This window comes from Hipposideros armiger, unplaced genomic scaffold (assembly GCF_001890085.2).
Source record: "Hipposideros armiger isolate ML-2016 unplaced genomic scaffold, ASM189008v1 scaffold_87, whole genome shotgun sequence".
Taxonomy (NCBI): domain Eukaryota; kingdom Metazoa; phylum Chordata; class Mammalia; order Chiroptera; family Hipposideridae; genus Hipposideros; species Hipposideros armiger.
This window is the reverse complement of record NW_017731437.1, coordinates 3,016,841-3,033,653: the sequence shown is the minus strand read 5'-3', so window position 1 is coordinate 3,033,653 and position 16,813 is coordinate 3,016,841. Positions and strand designations below refer to the sequence as shown.

At 52.4% G+C, this 16,813-nt stretch overlaps 1 protein-coding gene across 1 annotated transcript in view; it reads left to right on the top strand.

Annotated features, from left to right (window-relative positions):
- DNAH17 (dynein axonemal heavy chain 17) overlaps positions 1–16,813 on the top strand; it is a 139,359-nt gene that overhangs the window by 45,209 nt on the left and 77,337 nt on the right. The window contains exons 13-18 of the mRNA XM_019644245.1: positions 2,230–2,495; positions 3,199–3,394; positions 5,849–5,995; positions 11,131–11,239; positions 12,228–12,331; positions 15,093–15,233. Coding sequence (XP_019499790.1) covers positions 2,230–2,495; positions 3,199–3,394; positions 5,849–5,995; positions 11,131–11,239; positions 12,228–12,331; positions 15,093–15,233 — 963 coding nt within the window. The remainder of the gene's footprint in view (positions 1–2,229; positions 2,496–3,198; positions 3,395–5,848; positions 5,996–11,130; positions 11,240–12,227; positions 12,332–15,092; positions 15,234–16,813) is intronic.

The window sequence follows — 16,813 nt, the reverse complement described above, 5'->3', positions numbered from 1 at the left end:
GAGTCAGAAGGGTTATGAACCAGCAAGAGGAATGTTTGTTTGATTTTTTTTTCCCAACTGTCACCTGTCAGTTTTTTTAAAAAATGGCACTGGTGACCTAATATGTTGGTCGCTCCCCTGCGGGAAGCTAGAGGGAGGGGAGCCACACAGAACATCAGGGGTCGTTTGTCACAGGGGTCGGGGCTGCTCCGTCGGGCTCTGTGGGACCTGAAACCCTCTCATTTCTCTCGAGCCACCTTTCACTCTTTCCGCAAAAGGCCGTTTTTAGGGACAGTGGTCACATTTTTCAAACCAAAAAATGGCAAATCTGAGACCAAGAGCTGCGGCCATGTGTCCCGGAGAAAATGTGATGGTGCGGTCTGAGCACTGATTGGCTGGCCTTTGGGGGAGCCCTGGCTGACAGAGGGGTCAAGGGGAGCCCCAGGCATTTCTCCTCGCCCCTGCCTGGGGTGTAGAGCTTCTGGGCCTTCCTTCCAGCGTCCATCCCACACGCCCCCTTTCCCTCCAGGTCCGGTAGGGCCGCCGCCTGCCCCCAGGCCTGCCTGCTCCCTGGTGACCCCCCCTCCTCACCCCCGTGCAATGATCTTTTGTGTAACTGTCCTCGATAGATACCCCAGTGTGAGCCAGCGCCCAACCCAGCCGGGACCCTGACTGAAACACCCAGATGAGACACTTATTCTCTCCTACTAAGCTTTTTCTTTCGTAGACAGTTCCCAGGTTTTATCCTACACAGACTGCCGGGTGACATGCTGACTGCTTGCACAGGTGCTCGGGCCTGGTCACTAGTCTCAGAATTGCCACGACAGCCGCCTGGAGTCATTCAGGCCGTGGCTCTCTGGCTACCAGGTCTGCAGACCCAGCCTTTCCTCTCACAGAAATGACACATTAAAGAGACCCAGGCCATCCCTGTTCCTCGGGGACATAGGTAACCTGGGCTTGAGCTCCCACCCCATGTCATGGCCCACACAGAACTTCTAAGGCTCTCCTGCAATTTCCTCAGGTGCTCCCGGCCGAGTCTTCCTCGTCAGTGGTTCCCAATCTCCACACCTGTGGACGTGATCTGGGCCCTGTCCCCACCTCCCTCTCCATCCTGGTCAGCCCAGTGCTGAAATGCGCCCCCCCCCACCCCCCACCCCGCAGCTGGTGGGTTAGACTGTGTCCTTAGAAAGATGTGCCTGGGCCCCTGGTGCCCTGGATGTGACCTCACCTGGAAACAGGGTCTTTGCAGATGGATGTAAGTTGAGGGCCTCCTGCAGGGATGTGGGCCCTGAATCTATTATGTTTGGGGTCCTCGTAAAAAGAGGAGAAGAGAGAGTGAGACAGATGCAGAGGGGAGAAATCGCATGACAATGGAGGCAGAGGGTGGAGTGATAGGTCTATAAGGAATGCCAGCATCATGGGCCGCCCCCAGGAGCCAGGGGAGATGCCTGGCACAGTTCCTCCCGTCGGGCCTCAGAGGGCACATGCCCTGCTGACACCTTGATTGTGGGCTTCCGGCCTCGAGAACTGGGAGAGAGCTCCTTTCTGATGTTTAAGCCTCCCAGGTCGTGGTACTTCGTTACCATAGCCCCAGGACACTCACGCAGGTTCCTGCTCACACCCAGCCCTGGGTGAGTTTTGTAATTTGGGGACCGCACGTAGTGCGAGGTTGGCCTCCCTTTCTCTGGTTCCCCTCTCTTTCCCCTTTCCCCATCGATTCTTTTTTTTTTTTTTTAAAGCAAAACAAACTTACTGATGGTGGGTTTTCTTGCCTGGGCACGTCCTTGAGGATTACTGCTCTTCCTAAGAGGAATAATCCTTGGGATTCAGACATTTCTCCACCCAGTTGTCCGAGGAAGCCCTGGCTATTATCAATGCAGTACCACAGCTATTTTTAAATTTTTGAAATTGCATTTTTTTAACCGTTGAAATCTTCCTTACCCAAACCCTGATTTCTCCTGGGCCTAGAATAAATTTTTCCGGACCTTGGACCTAGTTTGTGCCGTTGGTTTATAAGCCATGTGTTTCGGAGCTCAGCTCCTGTCAGCACGAGAGTGATGGAGGCACCCATGTAAGCAGCTGCTACACAGAGAAAGGCTCTTTGCCTCGACAGGGCGTGCACTGCGGCCTCCTGAAGCCTGGCCACCAGCTCTGTGTCAACAGCCGCGGGGCTGCTTTGGGTCCGCCCAGAGTGGGGGCCCAGGCAGGTGGCAGGGACCCCTGCGAGGTGCGCCTCTCGCTTCTCCCCAGCTCCTGTACATGTGTGGGGGCCTCTTGGAGAGGCCTCTGATCCTCACCGAGGTGGTGCCCCGGTACTCGGTCATGCTGGAGATGTTTGACGCCGAGCTGGACAACGCCAAGATCTTGTACGATGCCCAGATTGCAGCCTCCGCCGATGGGAATATCCCTCCAACCCACAAAAACATGCCCCCGGTGGCCGGGCAGCTCAAGTGGAGCCTGGAGCTACAGGAGCGGCTGGAGGTGCCCATGAGGGACCTGAGGCGCATACAGCACCCGTGAGTCGGCACCGGGCGGGCTGTGGGGGGCGGGGAGGGTCTGGCCCCACCCCAAGGCCATCCCACGCTGCACAGCGCCCAGCGCTTGGCTTCCCAGACACAGTGCCAGGAGACCGGGCATGTGCCCCCTTCACCTCAGGGCTGCCCCTCAGCGCTCGTGGCCAGGAAGTACCTTCCAGCCTCCCCCTTGCCGGTCAGCCTGATGGAAATGAACAGAAACCATCCAAATGAGGACAAGCACAGGCTGCTTCCTCAGAGCTTGCCGCGGCAGGGCCTCGGCCACTGTCACCTGCGTTTGGCAGAGACTGGAAGGCAGGCAGAGGAGGGGGAGGGCTTCAGGTGCCCCCGCCTGGGGACTGGAACACAGTCCATGTGGCTGCCTCGGGGAGCATATTTGGCTTAGGCCGCCTGGAAGGGAGCACAGAGCTTCAGGCAGCAGGCAGTTACTAACGAAGGCCTGGCCGTCGGGGCCATTGCTACCCAGGCTACTGCTTGACTTCCTGGTGACTGAGGTCCCTATCTGTTTGTGGGTTCCGTCTCCCAGCCTGGAAGAAGCAGAAAGCCACTGTCTGCTTTAGCACCCCAAGATCTGGCAGTCGCGGTTGGGGCACTCACTAGAGAGGCCCCACAGGAGAAGTGTGTGTGGGTGAGGCCACGTGGGTGAGGCCTGGTGCCTCATTACACCATTTGGCTCTGATTCCAGGGTCATGTCCAGCGTGGAGGCCAAGCTGATCTACCAGAAATACGATGAGATGATGGAGCTGCTGAGAGATTTCCGCAAGAGGATCTACCAGGAGTGGGTGGCCGGAGTGGACCAGGACTGCCGCTTCAACCTGGGGAAGCCCCTCGTACAGAGGGACCCCATCACAAACCTCATCCAGGTCAACTTCAGCAAAGCGGTAGGTGGGTGCGGGAGGTGGTGGGTCCGGGGCCACACCCGGGCCCTGGGTTCCGCTGCGGGTGGAGGTGGGGGGACCCAGAGCCAAGGCTCACCCCCTTCTACCAACAGCACTGATTTGTGGGCGTTGATGTTTATGTCATAGTTAGCTAAAGCTTTATTCTTTAAGTGTTCTTCAAAGAATGTCCAGGATATATTTAAGAGCTGAGACAGACTAGCAGCATTCTTGAAAATTGCTTCGATAAGTACACCGTTTCAACGCTGGGCTGCCTTTCATGGGATCCCAAGAGGAAACATCAGTTTGAGAATCTATTATTTTAAAAAAAGATCTTTGCAGGATCTGAACAAGTGGGCCCTCTGGTGAAGTCGGGCAAGCTGCAGGAATTGACTCTGTGGGCTGTGGGGAGGGCGATCTGGGCTAAAACCCGGCAGTGTAGACGCTCACGGAGGACGGACGAGGACAGAGTCCAGAGCAGCCTGAATCTCTGCTGCTGGCATTGCCCCAACGGGGCTGCGTCTGCCTGCTCTGAAGTCAGCCATCAGACCAGGGAGGCAGGGAACCCAGGTGTGACTTGTCCTCTGAAACCTTCTCTTTCACCTAAATCCATTCTTCCTTTTATCTAACAAATGTGTACTGACTGCCTACTGTGTGTGAGTGCTTGGGGTAAATTAGTGAGCCAGGCGGACAGAGAGCATGGCCTCCTACAGGAGGGAGTGCGATCGGCTAGCGTCGCAAAAGAGGTGAAGCGTATCATACTGAGCTGAGGACAGGTGCCCCAAAGAAGTGGGAAGGGGACCCATGGAACTGGAAGGGGTGTGGGTGTGAGATGTGAGCAAAGACACCGTGTGGGGGTCAGGGGTCAGGAGTCAGGGGTTGGGGGTTGGGCGTTGGGGGTCAAGGCGCCAGGGATCAGAGTCTGGGACTTAGCCCATAGACGCCTGCAGAAAGCCCCAAGGACAGCTCACTGTGGAAGCAGAGGCCAGGAGGTATGAGTGTGCCTGGCCTGCTCCAGGAGCCACACAGAGGCCTGTCAGGTGGCTGGAGAGAGCCGGGGGGGGGGGGGGCGAGGGACAGCATTGAGAGCTCCTGGGCCATCAGGCCATCCAAGGCACTGGGCTTTGGTTCTGAGTGACACGGCGGCCAGTGCAGGGTTTCCAGCACAGGAGGGCCCTGATCTAATCATACAGAGGGCGCCAAAAAATGTATACACATTTTAAGAAAGGAAAACTATTAAAATTGTAATAATATATACTGATAAAAAAAGATGAATACATGTCACGTTTGACTTCTGCAATTATAAGAGGTGCTCAGAGTGGTTCCCATCAGCGTCCAGACACTTCTGATTACGGTGAACTACTGCTTGAGCAACACTGACCAAAGGGTCCACTTGTATACATTTTTTTGGCACCCCCGGTATTTGTCAAGGATCCCTCTGGGTGCTGTGTGGCAAGTCGGTTGGGGGAGGGCAAGGCGAGAGGCAGGGACACGGTGAGTAGCCTTTTGCTGGAATCAGGAGAGACGATGAAAAGGTGGGGACCTGAACCAGAGTGGCAGCAGTGAGTGGGGAGGAGACTGGATTTTGGTCACGGGGCCAATGAGATGCGGACAGGTTGGAAATTGAGTCTGTGAAGCACGGAGCAGTCAGCCCCAGCATTTGAGGGCCTGGGCAGCTGGAAGGTGGAATTAAATCAGCCATCCTGGCAGCTGGAGACCAGCTGCTCTGTTTAGGCCACGTTGGGTTTAAGATGTCAATTAGACATCAAAATGGAGATGCTGAGTAAGTAGGTGGATAGCGCAGTCTGGGGGTCAGGAGAGAGGTCGACTGGGGACATAAACGTGGGGCTCACCCATACAGAGATGATCTTAAAGCCATAATTTGGGTGAGATCCCGAAGGCGAGTAGATTGACAGGGGCCAGGCCCTACGTCTGGCTCTCCAGCACACAAACCTTAAAAACATCAAGAGGCTGATGTGACCAGGAGAGTCTGGTGTGCAGCAGGAGGCACTGACCAACGCTGAGAGGACATGTGACATGAGTGAGGTCTGTGAAGTGACCAATGGGTTCAGCAACATAAAGGTCACCAGACCTCGATGGGAACGGCCCTCGGCGAGCAGTGAGAGCAGAGGTTCTGCTAGCAGGGACACTATTGTTGACCTCCGGGGTCATGACCAGGTGGGAGGAGAGGGACAGGGAAGGTTGGGTCCTAGGGCGGACCCAGGTGAAGCCCAGAGGGAGTATGATGATGACATCCACCCATGCTGGTGATGCCAGCACTTTCTATCTCAGGACCAGTAAACGAGGTGAAGACGTTTTGATCCTGCTGGCACGTGCCTCCCCCCAGCTTTGAAACCCCGGGCTATAACGACACAATGGGGACAGACCCGCCCTTGTGTCGCTAAGTGCTGTACGTTGAGGCCATCCTCTGATCGTGTCTTTGCTCTTCATCTACCTTAGTTGGTGGCAGTTCTGAGAGAGGTCAAGTACTTGAACTTCCAACAACAAGAAGATATTCCAAGCAGCGCCGAGAACCTGTTCTCACAATACGAGACCTTCCGGAAGTTCGTGGGCAACCTGGAGCTCATCGTTGGCTGGTACAATGAGGTAAGCCGGTGTCATTGCGTTTCGTGTGCCAAGTTTCCGTCTTTGCTGGAAACACACACGGGTGTAAGATCTCCAAGTTGAGAAGACTAAGAGTAGGGCCGGCTGAGTGGCTCAGTTGGTTAAGAGCTCACTCAAGAGTTTGAGCTCTGAGCAACAGCAGTTCAACTCCAGCCCAAGCTGAGCAGCTGCTGAGCTGCCAACAGGTAGCAGGATGGCTCAGCTAAAAAAAAAAATAAATAAGACTAACAGTACATTCCATAGTCAAATGCAGCTCCAGCCACCCTCCATTGTTCACGCCAATAGCTGCACAAAAGTTTCAACTCAAACAGCTGATGGTGTAAACCTTATCTCCACTGGGCTTTGGCTCACGTCACATGACTGTTTGTAGACCCTCTACTCTCCTAAATATATTTTGTTTTGGCTAGTATCAAAGTCAGCTGAGATCACTTCCATTATCTCCATCAAAGTCAGGGGCGGGATTCCTGGAGTCCGACTGGCAGATTTTCGGCAGCATACGGTAGGCAGCAGCATGTAAGGGTGCTGCCCTCGAGATAAACTAGAGGTGCCTGGGCAGGGGGCAGGCCCACCCCCAGCTCTGTGGCTCAGAAATTCCTTTCGAACAGACCTGGGACCTGACAAGTGATCATTAGGAGGCTGATTAGCAACAGGAGTTCCCAGTCATGGACCAGCCTCAGGGGACAGCCTTGTAGCAAGAGGGCTATTTGTTCAGAGTGCCCCCTCCCGGCACGAGCACCCCTGGAAGCTGAATCAGTAATCAGAAGAGGGCCTGGAGAGTGTGGAGTCGGGGCACAGAGGGCAGCTCTAGGCACCCCCTTTCTTTTTTATTTATTTTTTTTATTTTATTTTTATTGGGGAATTGGGGGGATGGGAACAGTGCTGGGGAATTGGGGGAAGGGGAACAGACAAGTTGCTGTCCTTTTTGTTCTTCAGTCTAGTTGTGGAGGACGCTGCTTCACTGGTCCAAGTTGGCACCATCATTGCGCTCTTCCCGGGTGAGGCACATTAGTCGCCGGCTTCTGGACGGCTGCTCACTGCAGCTGCTGGCCGCTCACGTTGGCTGCTGGCCACACACGGTAGCCCATGGCAACCCACTGCCACAGGGGCTGCAGCCTATGCCGTCGCCAGCGACTCACAGCAGCCCAGCTCCAGGTTGAGCTGCCGTTCAGCATCTTAGCTATAGAGGGCAGTGTCACTGGCCCTCATATGTGGGATCCGAACCGGGGCCCTCTGGCATCCCAAGCCAGCCCTTAACCATCTCGGCCGCCCTTTTTTTTTTTTTTTTTTTTAAGCTGAGCCATCCTGCCACCTGTTGGCAGCTTAGCGGCAGCTCAGCTCAGGCCGGGAATAGAATCGCTGTTGCTCAGAGCTCAAACTCTTGAGCGAGCTCTTAACCAACTGAGCCACTCGGCCGGCCCCAAGGACCCCCTTTCTTGCAGACCCCACCCACAGATCCCAGAAAAGGCTGCCATTTGTACCATCTGACCTTCACCTCTGCCCAAGCCATAGCAGATTAAGCCAGATGTGGACACCGTATGAGTTCCCTGTTGCTGCCATAACAAGTCACCCCAAACTGAGTGGCTTAAAACAACACAAATTTATTATCTTCTAGTTCTGGAGGTCAAAGGTTCAAAATCTGTTTCCTTCTGATAAAGTCAAGGTGTCGGTGGGGCTGCTTCCTTCTGGAGGCTCTGGGAAGGTCTGTTTCCTGGCCTTTCCCACCTTCTGGAGGCCGCCCGTGTCCCTTGACTTGCAGCCTCGTCACTCTGTCTTCAGATCACATCACTCGAACCTCTGCTTCCGTTTCACATTGCCTCTTCCCTTTCGATCTTGCTGCCCTCTTAGGAGGACCTCGCGATTACACTGCGCCCACCTGGATAATCTAGTCTAAACTCCCAGGTCAAGGTTATTAACTTGATCACGTCTGCAAGTGCTCTTTTCCATTAAAAGTGACATAGTCACAGGTCCTGGGGATTAGGGTGTGGACATCTTTGGGGAGACATTTAGCTTGCTGCGCACACCTAACCGAAAGTGGGAATCCCGAGAGTTTGGAATTGGGTCCCAGCCTCGTGCACACCAGAGTCCCGGGATCAGAGACACCGAGAGCGGGCAGAAGGCAGAGAGCGGGGCAGCGGCGCAGGTGGCCAGAGAGGCCCCGAGGGCCCGAGGAGGAGCCCAGACGGGACTGTGCAGGTCCAGCTCCAGATGCTTCGATGCCTGGGGGGCCTCCCTGTGCAGCCTTCCCCGCACAGCACCCCCTCCTATGACTCGAGCTCGCTCAAGTGGGTTCATGTTTCTTGCAGCCAACTTGTCCCCAGCTGGAACAGCTGTCAGGGACCTGGAATGTTTTTGTTCCTGTGTTTTGTGTCTCCCTCTGCCCAAGAGATGCTTACACACTCACAGATTCCTGACGAGAGGGCCCTTCTCCCAGAGCCACGTGGGCCACGCCTCTGTTGCCTTCTCTGGCCTGTCTTGTAGGGGCCATGGACCAAATGAATGCCCAGTTCCATCCAGGGCATGGAGAGGGAACCCGTTCCACTTTCTGTCCCACCTTCCCCAGCCCCCTACTGAGTTCCACCTAGTTTGGTATTGACTGGGCACGGCCACGCCCACCCCTTCCTCCTGTGAGAGAAAGAATCGGCAGGAGTCACGTCGTGCACCCGAAGGGCATGTCCATTCCCCAGGACTTGCCTGCAGACGTCTCATGTAGGACGTGGTGGCCAGAAAGCGCCATGTATTTGACCAAACCCAGGAATTTAGATGCCAAGCAAGAGAAGGTTGGAATAAAAAGATGGAGAGTGAGGCCTTGGGGAGCCTGAGGAAGTCCCCGGCTCTCGGTGGAGGTGGCCTCCTCCATGATGGGCTGGGAAAGCCAAAGGTTGGGTCACACGAGCCTGTAGATTTGTCAAAAATATCACGCCACCCATGACACACCCACCAACAGAATCAACCACGGATCCATTCCTTACTCTGTTCCAAGAACGAGGGCGTGGTGGTAATGTAACCTAAACTGTGTTCTGCATAAACGACATTATTTTCATCCATTTCATTTTTCAAGATAAAATTTAATTGACGTATTTATGCTGCAAACTATGAAACACAGAGTCTGCTCTCAGTGCACTTCCTCGGATTAGCTTTCTCCAAAACCAGCTCGCTTCGGACTCGGAGAGCTTGTGCCCACCCGCTCCCCGGAACGCCTCCCAGACACAGTGTTTAGAGAAAGTTAGAGCTTTGGAGAAACTCGAATGCGAAAAAATGTTCAGGGGCTACTCTCAGTGCAAAAGACTTTCTGCAATGATGCAATCGGGAAAAACTATCTCAACCAAAGTCAGTTAGAAGAAAGCAAAAAATTGATCTTCCGCCTCCATGTTTCCGGGTGCACGCTGTCCCACCCGGGAAACGGGCTTGTGCCGCCGTGAGGGGAGCTGTCACACTGAGGGCACTGCTGGACGAGGGTGGGAGGAGGGAAGTCAGGCCGGACGGAGTGCCGCAGGGAGTCTCACTGTCCACTCAGTCCGCCCACCCGCCGTGGAGATGCTCCTAGGCCCTTAGAAGCATTTCTTCCCCTAAGCATGGTTTCTGTTGCCGACAGACCCCCAACTACTGATCCTCATTAGCACCCCAGATGGATGAGAGGGGTACATTGCTTTATGGAACCAGCTGGGGCGTCTGAGGGGCATGCGAGAGTGGTGTTTTCCCCAGATCACATTTCGGGGGGGGGGGGAAGTGCCCTAAGGGTGTGGATTTATAACATAGGCTGTCGAAAAATAATAGGTGTATTAAATGGATCTTATCAACATGAGCTTTGTCTACTGTGGCATTTACAAGGGTGTGCTAATATTTAGCCACCCTTCTGAGCTGTCTCTACGAGGAATGGTCCATAAATTGTCCTCCTGAGTATCCGAGTGACCTGAGGAAGGACACTCCGTCCGCAGCTGCCCAGGTGGGCCAGCCCTGCGTCCTTTGTCAAAGGTCCAGTCATTAGAAACTCAGCACCTTTTTCCAGCTGGTTAAATTCCGCACAAAGGGCTCACCCCTGAACTCTAGTCACAGCAGTTTAGTTACAAACTTACTAAAGAGGCGTGTGATGCGATGGCCTGACTTAGGAGATATTCTCAAAGCCAGGGTGCCAGCAGTTGGGAGGAGGCCAAGGCCCTGTAGAGGCGTTTGCTAACCAAACCCCGATAACTGCGATCCTATTTCACTTTGACTTGTTTTATGTGTAATTCCATAGATGCTTGCTTCTGCTTCTGCTTGATTTCTCCTCTGCCCTTACCCACCTTTCCTAAGAGTTAATCACCTGAAAATACTTGAAGGCATTGGTGGGGTGAGGTAGGGGTTGGGGAGGGGGAGCTGAGGGGAACCATTTAAAGTACCAAATGTATATAAAGAATTATTTGGAAAGGCAAATAGTCCACGTCTAATACGCAATTTCAGCTCTACGTGCATCCCTTACTCTACAGAGCAGCCTTATCCTTGAAAGGTTACGTGTAAATCAAGCTGTTGCTGGCTAGAAGGGTGTTCCAGTGCCCAAATGGTGTGTGTTCTTTAAAGGAATAATTGATAAAAACTGTACCCATCTCCTTTTTTTCTGTTGTGTGAATTGCGATTTTCAAACATTAAATTAATTTCTTAGAGCAGGGAAGGGCTGTATCAAGATTATATAGAACCTATACTATTTTAACTCTGCTTCGTCAATGACTCGAACAGCTGCTATGCAGACCCTGGGGTACCAAACGTCTTAGACTTGTGACCAAGCCCAGACATGCCCCAGTTACACACATCTGTGTCTCTGGCTTTCTTTGTATGACTCTAAGCCAAATAAAAAAAGGTTTTGGATTATATACTCCCTGTTTTTGAACTATCATATTTTCTTCTCTTTCTACCCATAACGTTAGTAAGTAAAAGTTAAGTATATACATAAATCCTTGGCAATAAGAATAATTTTGAAAGTTGAAATGGCCCAAAATTTGATTTGCCTTTACTTCGCAGTCAAATAGCACTGACTGTAGTGGGTTTGGTTGGTACGGAGCAACAAAAGTCCTTATGATGAGACAACTTTAAATCTGGTTGGATTTGGAACAAAGGCCCTGAAACTTGTCACCTTTGCTTTGCAGATAAAGACCACCATGATGGATGAAGAGTTTCCACTAATCCAGTCAGAACTGGAAGCTATCGACGTCAAATTATTGGCTGCTGAAACGACATTGTTCTGGAATGGCAACGGTACCATGGCCACATCTCTGTCACCTTGGGTTAGACTTGGGTCGGTGGGGTGGGGGTCCGGCATGTCCAGCATTTGTCCTAAGACACGCCGAGTGGCCGCTTCTGCCTTCTGGCTGGTGGGTCCACTTTGACTGCAATGGGATCGTGTGTAAAGGTAAAGGGTAGTTCCCCCTACTCGCCCAGTCCCCAAACAGCCTATTTGTGCCCCTTACAAATGGAATCTGGCAAAGACTCCTTGGGAACCGCCAAGGATCTCGGAGTTTGCAAGCTGGACTTGTGGAGGCCAGGGCTTGTGGTGGTTCCCCACGTGGGCGGACACAGCAGACAGCACCGCCAATGCCCGTCACAGCTGGCTCAGGGCAGGTGTCGGGCAGGTGTCGGAGAAGTAGAAAGAAGTATGCCCACGAGTCACCCCACCACAGAACCTGCAGAAACCCCCATGTCCAGGTCCCACTCTGGGTGGGCACTGCCTCCTTGTGCCTTCTCCATCAAGACCTTTCAACATGCCTGTTGCCCTCTTTTCAGCACCCCGTGCTGCCTCCCTCCTCCGCCATCCCATCGAGGGGGTGGGATTGTTCACACCCGAGCTGGGATCCACCGGGACTTTTCTGGGCAAAGAAGCCATACCCTTCTTTTCTCTCACATCTGCCCAAGAATACGTCTACTTCCAGCTGCTCTGATCCAGGCCACTGAGAGCTCTGTAAAGGAGCCAAAGTCTCCAGAATTCCATTCTGGTCAGAGGGCCGATCTGGTCAGACATCACCGATCCACCTGTGGTGACAGGGAGGACCTGCTTCCAGAGGCCCCACATGTGTACCCCTCAGCGTTGCTTAGCAGGGAGCCCTCAGTGACTTCTGCTTCATGGTCCAGGGGACCAGACAGATTTCCCAAGCGCCGTCTCCTGTAATGAGTGTTAAGCCAGCCCAAGAGAGGTTTTCTTTCTGCTGAATCGTCCGTTTTGTAAGACTCCTTCCTGCTTTTGTTTTAGGTGTGTTTGAATATATTCAGGAGATGCGAGAAATTCTCTATAACCTGCAGAACAGGATACAGAAAGCCAAGCAAAACATAGAGGGCATCTCCCAGGCCATGAAGGTGAGCCCACTACCGCCCGCACACAGGGGTCCTGGGAAGACGGGCGCTGGGATGCCTGCTCAGGGAAGTGCCAAGGCGGCAGAAATCTGCTCTCTGAGGCTCGGGACCACACACGCATGTCAGCCTCTGGTCCCTCTGCGGAATCAGTGCTCGTCTGTCCTGTGGGGCTCAGCAAGCGGATGTGAAGGGTCCCCTCTATGCCAGGCTGGCACCAGGAACAAGGGGCAGGAAGGTGTGCAGAGACTCAGGCCCGCCTAGAACAAGCCCATTGCTCAGCACAGAAGCAGCACAGCCCTTCACTCAAGCACAGTCCAGAAACCGAGGAAACCCCTCACTGGCCTCCCCCAGGCTCTGTCACCAACGCCCTTATTTTCAAAAACAGCTGTAGCCATTTTTTCAAAAAGAAGTTTTTTAAATCCCTGCCCCCATCAATTTGTAATGTCCACTGTGAAACTCCAATTTATTTTTAAAAACAATCATGTTTGAGCTCTACTTCTCTACCAATATATCAGCTTTAAATAATCACGATGCCCCGCCATGCGGATCACTGCCCCATACCCGCCAAGACGGGGCCGCCATCTTGCTGATTTCCACCCCTGCCCTCTCCACCCCCACAAACTCCCAAGCTGAAATATTTTAGAATTCCTGCCCCAGACCATCGTTAACATTTTCATTTCGAGATGCCTCTGGCTTTTCCCAGTGAGCGTCTTCTCCATTATTGCCCTTGCTAAACACTTGGATTCACTAAAAATTGTAGACAAAAGTCATTGCACAACACTATTTTTTTTTCCTGATGCAATTTTCATTTGAATGGACTATTTCCTTAGAAAGGGTACATTGGTGGCAGACTTTCTGAGTCCTTGCTTCCAAAAATATCTTTCTTTTCACCTCACCTACAGCTTTCCTGTCCAGGTGAAGAAATTTTTGATATGGTTCTTTTTTTTCGACAGTCTAGAAATGTCCCTGTGTTATTGTGCTCTGGCTGTCATGACAAAGGGCCAGAGAGGGAGTGGCTTAAACAATAGGACTTTATTTTATCACAGTTCTCGTGGCTGGAAGTCCAAGATCAAGGTGCTGTCAGGGTTAGTTCCTCCTGAGGCCTCTCTCCTTGGCTTGTAGACGGCCGTCTTCTCACTGTGTCCACATGGTCATCCCTCTGTGTGTGTCTGTGTCCTAAACTCTTATAAGGACACCAGTCATATTGGATCAGAGCCCACACTGATGACCTAGTTTTAACTTAATCACCTCTTTAAATATCCTCTCTCCAAATACAGTCACATCCTGAGGTGCTGGGGGTTAGGACATCAACATAAATGTGGGGGGTGGACCCAGCTCAGCCTGTAGAAGTCCCTGCCTTGTAGTTTCTGTGTCAAGAAGGCTGAGGATGGTATGACTTTTCTTCATATGCTCCTGTTCTATCTAAAGATACGTATAGTTCTTCATTATCTTCAGGGTTGAGAAATGTTGCCAGAGTGTGTCCAGGAGATGTGAAGCTCCTTTTGTTAATGTTCCCTGGACCTCGTGAAGTGCTTTCAATCTGAAACTGGCAGTATTTCTTCAGCCCCTGGCACCTTGTTGAGTCGATTCATGACTCGCATGTACCCCTTTCTGGAACTCTGAGCATCTTCACATTCGTCTCCAGATCTGGCCACCTTGTCTCTTATCTCTTATGGGTTCCACGACTCTGAGGAGGTTATTGCGTGTAGGGGTATGTTCTGACATGGCTTCCCCTTGCATCAAAACAGCAAAGATGTTCAGGATACTGGAAGTCCAAGGTCAAGGTGCCAGCAGACTTGGTTTATGGTGAGAGCTCTCTTCTTGGTTTGTAGATGGTCACCTTCTCACTGTATCCTCACGGTGGGGAGAGAAAGAGGCGGGAGAGAGAGAGTGTGTTCTAGTCTTTCTTCCTTTCCTTATAAGGATGTTGATCCCATCATGGGGTCCCCTTCACGACCTAATTACCTTCCATAGGCCCCACCTCCAAACACCATCACATTGGAGGTTAGGGCTTCAATACAAATCTGGGAGGGACACAGACATGTTATCCATACAGTAGGCGCCACACTAGTCCCAGGTACAGGGAGAACAATCGCTGGGCCAGTCACAGGTGAGAACCATGACTTCACGGCTCTTCCCCAGCCACTTCCTCCTTATAGCCGTTCAGAAGCTGCAACTGCAAAGCGACGAGGCTGAAAGTCAAGGGCGATGGATGGAGGGGCAGCACGCTCGGTAGTGAGGCGCAGAAGTAGCGTCTGGAAGAATGCTGGCTCTCCCAGGCGTGCCCTCCCACACAGGACTCCATCTAAAAATCGACAACCCAAACAAGACAGTGGGTGGCATCTGACTGCCTGGCTTAATGAGAAAACCAAGTTCTTGGGAAAGAAACAATTTATGTCAGCCCATCAGACCTGTAATAACTAATTCAAAAAAGGTCCATGTAAATATCAAACCGGAAGGAGGCCAGTGAGCTAAGCCTTCATCGTACACGCTGGTGTCACAGAGATAGTCTAGAGATGGCTACCCCCAATAGAAGGAGCCTCACGAGTTACCTAGAAGAAGGAGGCCAGCATTCCCCTCCAAGGCGCTGATGAGTTTGGAGTGAAAGCATCTAAGGCTGTCTGGTCAACAGTCCATGGCGGCCTTGGCCTCACAGGGGCAAGCAAGGGACAAGGACATTCACTGCAAAGAGACATGCAGTGAAGGGGCGACACCAAAAGCAGTTTCTCCAAATGCTTTTCTCATGCTCTCGTTTTCCTTTCAGGACTGGTCGGCCAACCCGATGTTTGAAAGAAAGGACAACAAGAAAGAAGCCCTGTTAGACTTGGATGGAAGGCTCAGCACCCTCAACAGACGCTACATGGCGGTCAAGGACGCCGGCGCGAGGATCCACGCCATGGTCGCGGTAAGGAATGGCCCAGGAGCGCCCCGAGAGCCCGCTGGCTTTCAGTGGGCAGGAAGCGGAGAGGGGGGGCTGGCGACGCCTTCAAAATGATATCAATGGTCGCAGAATCTATGCTCTTTAGTCCCAGAGTCCTATTTTAAACTAGCAGGCCACCTCAAACGTGCCCTTTGGGGCTGGACTCCTCTATTCAGCGTCCCTGCCCTGCACAAAATGGGTACATACAGACAAGGGATATCTTCCTGCAAGGTCTGCAATCCTTGTTCCCCTGGGATAAGCTGCGTGGGGGCTAGCACCATGTGGCTCTGCTGTCCTCCATGCTGTTCTACCCATGAGCGTGAGGAAGAAACAGCAGCGTGTGGCGAGCGAGGGTACCGAATGTGAGTGCACGGTGTGTTGCTATCAGTGCACTTAAATTGGGATAATGTGCTGTCTTGTAGGCTGATGTGAGGCTTGGAGTGTAGGTGACTCCTTTTGGCCAGGAGTCTCAACGGCCCATGGCCTGTGTCCCCGCTGGCACACAGCCTGGCATTCCTGGGAGCTCTGCCTGAATTCCTGACAGCGTGGGGTTCTCATGCCTTTCTCACTTGGCTGCCGTTTTCTCCAGCTTGTGTTTAGTTTCTGAGGTGAATGTCAGAGGTGGAGCTCTGCATTGGCCTGAAAAAGAGAAAATTCTCCCGTGAGCTTAAGATATATTTGGGGCAGTGTTTGGGGTGTCCCAGTGCATGGTGCAAATCATTGGTGTGACTTCAATAATGGGTCACCACCCCAAGACAGACCAGCAGGCCCCACTGCGGGGAGGGTCTAAAAGGGGCTGTTCTCATAGTCAAGTCATTGCCTGGAAGGTCATTACTCTGGTCGTTACACTTGACTGGACCCAAAAATATTTTGTCTCATTTCCAGATCCTCTTCCTCCCCCCTTTGCTGTGGTGCCAGAAGGTTCCATGAACTTAACATGTTAAACTGCAAAAAGGTTACTTGGAAGAGTTAACCAATGAAGCTGTTAATACTCTCAGATGTGTTGGAAACAGAGCACAGGAGAGATAAATTTGGCCTTAGTTATGAAAAAGTCCACAACACAAGAACACAGCAATGGGTGGGCAAGGAGGCAGGGTAGCAGGACAGAAACCTGCTGAGGCAGAGGCCAGCGAGCCAATGAGACAAGGCTTTGTTGTAACATACATTTTCCAGAGGCCTGTACCCCCATGGTAGTCATTTGAACCATTTCTTGTTATCCTACACTGATGTTATTTAAGACTACTTCTTCTGTTCTTTAACCCACTCAAACTACGGAGGGGACAGATCGGGTCATATTCATTTTTGTGTTCCCTATAGCTCTCAGTGTCTTACAGATTCATCCACTCATCCATCCACCCATCCATCACCCACCCATTCATCCACAATCCATACATCCATCCAACATCCACAATCCACCCAAACATCTACCATCCACCCATCCATCCATCCACCTGCCCATCCACCCATCCGTCCACCATCTACCATTCACCCATCCATACATCCATTCATCCACTCGTTCATTAACCGTCCACCCATTCATCCACCATCCATCTATCCACCATCCA